This window comes from Nestor notabilis, unplaced genomic scaffold (genome assembly GCF_000696875.1).
Source record: "Nestor notabilis isolate BGI_N333 unplaced genomic scaffold, ASM69687v1 scaffold25337, whole genome shotgun sequence".
NCBI classification, from domain to species: Eukaryota; Metazoa; Chordata; class Aves; order Psittaciformes; family Psittacidae; genus Nestor; species Nestor notabilis.
The window spans coordinates 130,461-135,460 of NW_009936482.1; the positions used below are offsets into that span (position 1 = coordinate 130,461).

At 38.6% G+C, this 5,000-nt stretch overlaps 1 protein-coding gene across 1 annotated transcript in view; it reads right to left on the reverse strand.

The window, feature by feature from the left end:
• LOC104408698 (forkhead box protein P2-like) overlaps positions 1–5,000 on the reverse strand; it is a 126,611-nt gene that overhangs the window by 39,442 nt on the left and 82,169 nt on the right. Inside the window, 2 exon segments of the mRNA XM_010018369.1 lie at positions 1,456–1,539; positions 4,020–4,107. Of these exon segments, the coding sequence (XP_010016671.1) occupies positions 1,456–1,539; positions 4,020–4,107 (172 nt within the window).

Sequence of the window (5,000 nt, forward strand, 5' to 3'; positions counted from 1 at the left end):
ACATTATACTATACGAAGGAATGAGAAAAATAATCTTACTGAAATGAGACAGTCGCTTAAAATGGTAAAGAAACAATATTCTCAAATTTTTGATAGACTACAGATCATCTGGGGTTAAAATAATTAAATTGTAGAAATGTGTTCTGAAAACCTTTTCCCACACAGTTCAGCAGCATTTGGAACCTAACCCGGATTGCCTGAGAAGCCTGCGTGACAGAAAAACTTCACAATGGATGGAAATGGAAAAAGGACTCAGATTGCTTTATTAGTATATATCCCACATACACTAAAATTAAAGTTTCCAAATTTCTTAAAATAAAAAATAGAATTTAGTTAGGCTAATGAAAGCAAAAGATAATGCACCTATATTTTTCTCTCACAAAGGCAGAGGTTAAGGAAATGCTAACAGTTCCTTCATTCATCATCAGGTTATAAAGTGTGCCCTCAAAGAAAGAACTTCTTTGAAGTATGTGGAGCTGAAAACACAAGAGACAGAGCATGCTGTCCTTCTACGTAAACATTAACTGGGTGTGATATGCAAGTGTGCTCTTTAAAACAGGTATGTTTCTTCTGCCTCCATTTCCTGACTTTGATAGATACAGATTTCGTTGATACCCCAGCATTTCATCTTCAAGTACTGGTATATCCTTTACATACTGTCCAAATGTTACCACCATGGTTAACGTTAATGAACAGTAAGTGCAGTATATCTAAGCATAATATACTGTTAGTACTATGATGCCTGACACCTTGACGGTACAAAACAGGACTTGCATCAGACAATACTTTTGGCTTATGTGAAGCCACGTTCAGTTTAATGGAGTTTGGATCTGACTGCAGATATGGAGCCTGGTGCAGGGCTGTGAGCAGCTGGGAGCAAGAGTGACTTTTCAGTGCCTGTACCAACCCCAACAACATCATATTGGATTCATAACATTGCAGTCTTGACAAAAATGGAGCAAAAAACCCCATGTTTACAATGGTTTAAATTTGCTGCATAAAACAGCATTTGAGTTTAAGAATAATGAATTGTTTATTTGTATCTCTCATAAGCAATTTTAGAAATTTCCTAAGTACCCAGATTCTTTATACATTTACTTTTTACTGCCATAGTGTCCACTGAACTTCAAATCTTTCAAAGCGGGCTTCCTTTCAATATCTGTAAATCTATCAGAAAAAGATATTCTCTCTAGTTTCAGTCTCAAGGCAATGATTTGGACACTTATAGGTGTACTTTGTTTAGTGTCACCTATGGTGTAGATTGGATAGATTTTGTAAAAGATAGCATTACTTTTAAAGAAACATACAATTTGACAAGCTATTGCATTTTACCTTCATTTTACTGCCATATTTTTCATCACAGTCATTGTTTTCCAACTGTCACTAAATTGTTCATTTTCTTAGTCTGCTACATTCGTAGACCTATTTACTGTTTATAAAGCAATATGCACTTACAGGTTTTGGAGATGGCTTGGGCTCCGAGGGTCGCATGTGCAAGTGGGTCATCATTGCTTGAAGACGTTCACGTTCCTTAGAAAGCTGTTAAGAAAGAGTGAGATCAGAAGCATTTTAGAAATGACTGAGACAGCTATTTTACTGCAGTGATACATCTTATCATTGAGCTTGTCTCAGTGTAATGATTCCTGCGTATAAAAGTCTGTGTCAGTAGAAATTTATCTGAGAGGAAATGCAACTTTGGGCATGGAAAGAAAGAAGAAAAAAATAAAATAAAAAATAATAATAAAAAAAAAAACCAACAACAAAAAAAAGCCCCAAAAACTTTTATAGCCTTTCATATGTTAAAAGGTCAGAAAAAACAAATAACACTTCATCTTTTTGTCAATAAGAGAATTGAGGTCACAGTTGCCTCGACAGTAACAAGTTACTAAGACCATAAATTAGAAGGCCCATAGTGTCTCTTTAAAGTCCTGTGGACACTGTTAGCAATGGACTAGTGCCAACAGCTGTGAAGGGGTGAAGGGTCCTCAAAGCACACTGCCTGCCAGGATTGTCTACACACTTCATCCTTTCCCACTGAGGTCCAGTTAGTGCCCCCTGCAATCTGCCATCATCAATCTAATTCAATAGAATGACAGAGTCCAGGCAGTGTGAAACACTGAACTCTGCCACTGAGTCGGCATCGACACTGCACTGGGTCTCATTACAACTGATGGACCTTACTTCACTAGCAGTCAGACAAAGCAAAAAATGGCATAATTGGTCACACTGCAAGAGAAACCTTCACTTGGACTGTTATATTACAGCCTAGCCTTTGTAAATGGTAAACAGTTCTTAAGCAGCCTTTCAACTGCCTTTAGAAAACATCACGTTACCGAAACCTGCATTATTCTTAACCAACTGATACCATCTCCTGCTCACATGCTACGTAAATATTTGCAGCATCAGACTCAAGCAAATCACCAAAAAAAAAAAAAAAAAAGAAAAAAAAAAGAAAGAGGACAAAGTATTTGAAATATGTAAGTTGTTGATAAAAATATCAGAACATATAAGAGAAAAATGTATCTTAGAACACAAAAAGAGTAATTTATTTTATTTTTTCAAAGCAAGGTTGCAAGAAGAAATGCTCAAAATATTATTCCACTGATATGGTTTTGGAAAGCTACAACATGATTAGATTACAACATTAATTGTAACAAGAATCACTTGGTGCTAAATGCTGCCATTTTCTGGAGAGTTTTTTAATACTTTCTTGCATGAATTCAGCTCAAGAGTAACACCTGTAGACCAAGACTGGACTAAGGAAAAGAACTTGTAAGTAATTTTAAGAAGAGGAAACTACCTGCAAGTATTTTGGGTATGCTGAATATAATTTGGTCAGTGTATCATTAATTAAAGAACATTTGAGGCGGAAGGTGACAAAAAGGTTTTTTCTTGTCTTCATATTACCTGTATGACACTTCAGAGACATGCTATTTGCCATGACTTAAATTCCTAACTAACAAGTTAAGCTAACACTATCCTGTAAATCTTACAGAAGAAACTGCAGCTTTTCCTGGGTTTACAAAACTTGCATTTTAAGGGAAATGACAATAAATGACATTATTGTACACTCTTCTTACTGCTTTGGGTTTCCAGTACTAAAATACAGAAGATCCAAACAGTTTGCCTTCACTGAAACAAGAACAAGTATTCTTACATGCATGTGAAGGAGTAAATGTGCTAAAAAGGTGAGAAACCTGAAAGGTGTTTATCCTTTTTCTCCACATATGGCAACAAAATCTCAGTCCCTGTGTCCCTTGAGCTCCTTTGAACAGCCCTAAGAGGGGACTGGACTCCTGAGAAATGCTCTCCTCTGACTTCTGCACAGGTGAGAGGGGACAGCACAGCGGAAGTGTCCCCCACAGTTACTCTGTGCTGCCTAGGTTTGTGCCCAGCCTCAGTAGCCTGGTAAGTGTAGTCTCAAAGCTGGGAAGCCCCGGGTGTACACTTGCATAAGCTGGAGAGAGCATTCACATACACGCAGTGACCTCTAATGGTTAGAGCCTGAACAGGGCACCGGAGTCCTGTGGTTCCAGACTGGGGACTCCCTGGGGACCTCCCTGAGGTACACTTTCTGCTCACAGAAAAATGCCCACCATCAGCGTGGGAGTAATTTTGGGTGGCGATATGCTCTGCTACTCCTTTGTCCTGCAGAACGGCACAGACAAGAATCAGGTCAGAAGGCGAAGAAGGAAAAGGGGTCCTGACCCAGCATTTCAAGAACTGAAGATGGCTTGGATCCAGTCTCTGCTCCAGGGACTGCATTTTTCATTCATGATGAATGGCATTAGGGTCTTAGTTCAAGGAAAATACTGTAGACAATGCTGATGTTAGATAATTATTGCATAATTTATAATGTGAAAAATCTTTCAGTAAAAATAACCCACTTGTTCATAAGTATCAATAAATTTGATGCAATAAACATGGAGCTTTAAGCTAGAGTCACTAAGGCAAGTGTTTTCAATTTAGTTTAGGTTAATAGTAAGTAAGTAAGAGGATAATACATCCATGTAACAAACCTGTATTTCTAACTGTTGAACCACTTGCATTTGCACCCGACACTGAGCAGTGCTTCTGTCATCCAATGCATGTTCATTGTTAAGGTGCCTGGAGAAGAAAGAGAACACTAGTAAGGCAGTGCTAAGATAAGGAAAATGTCTTTGAGAGTCCATTTTTTCTCCCCTGTGCATATGGCTTCCATTAGTTTTAATGGCAGTTATGCAAAAAGAGCCAGTTAGAGCATGCTTTACACACAACAATACAAAATAAGAAAATAGATTATTTCATTTGGTTCTACAGATTTTGTCAGTGATGACTGCCAGATACCCAGTTCCCATCTTCCAGGTCACATGCCATCTAAAGGCCAATGCAACTGGTTATCAATATTTGGTAGAGCGACTGAACTGACTTCCACTCCCTGTTGCTGGTGCAGATGAACAGAAAATAACCCTACAAATGAGTCTGCAAAAGATGTAATTGCTTTTAGGCTGCTTGAACTACCGTGAATTAATGCAGACTTTGTTAAAGATTTCTCTATCGGCTCTTCTTTAATCGTTAAGCAAAAACAAGAAAATATCTTCTCACTTCCCCAAAATGCAGCTGTAGAGTAACATCACTACCTCTGAAGATGATGGCAGTCATCAGGCTCCCCAGGCCAAGGAAGAGTGTGCAAGGTAACAGCAAGTAAGGGAATGGCTACACACCTTAAACACTTCCTGGGAAGGATTCAGGCTATGCATGCCAGTTTAGTAAAACAAAACCTCACTCTGCAACAGGGCAAGACGGCCTCAGTGAGTGGCTGTCTGTAACTGAAGTACAGCCCAGACCCGAGTGGCTGTCCCCTGTATGTTTCAATTGATTACAACTTTACAAAGCTCATGTAGTACTGTTTTTTTGAAGGACAGTGGTTTCAGTTTATTCTCTCTCACTCCTAGGATCAAACAAGTCCCTTCTGGAGCTTTGGTAGTGGGTTTGCTGCTCCACTGAGATGAAAACTTAAG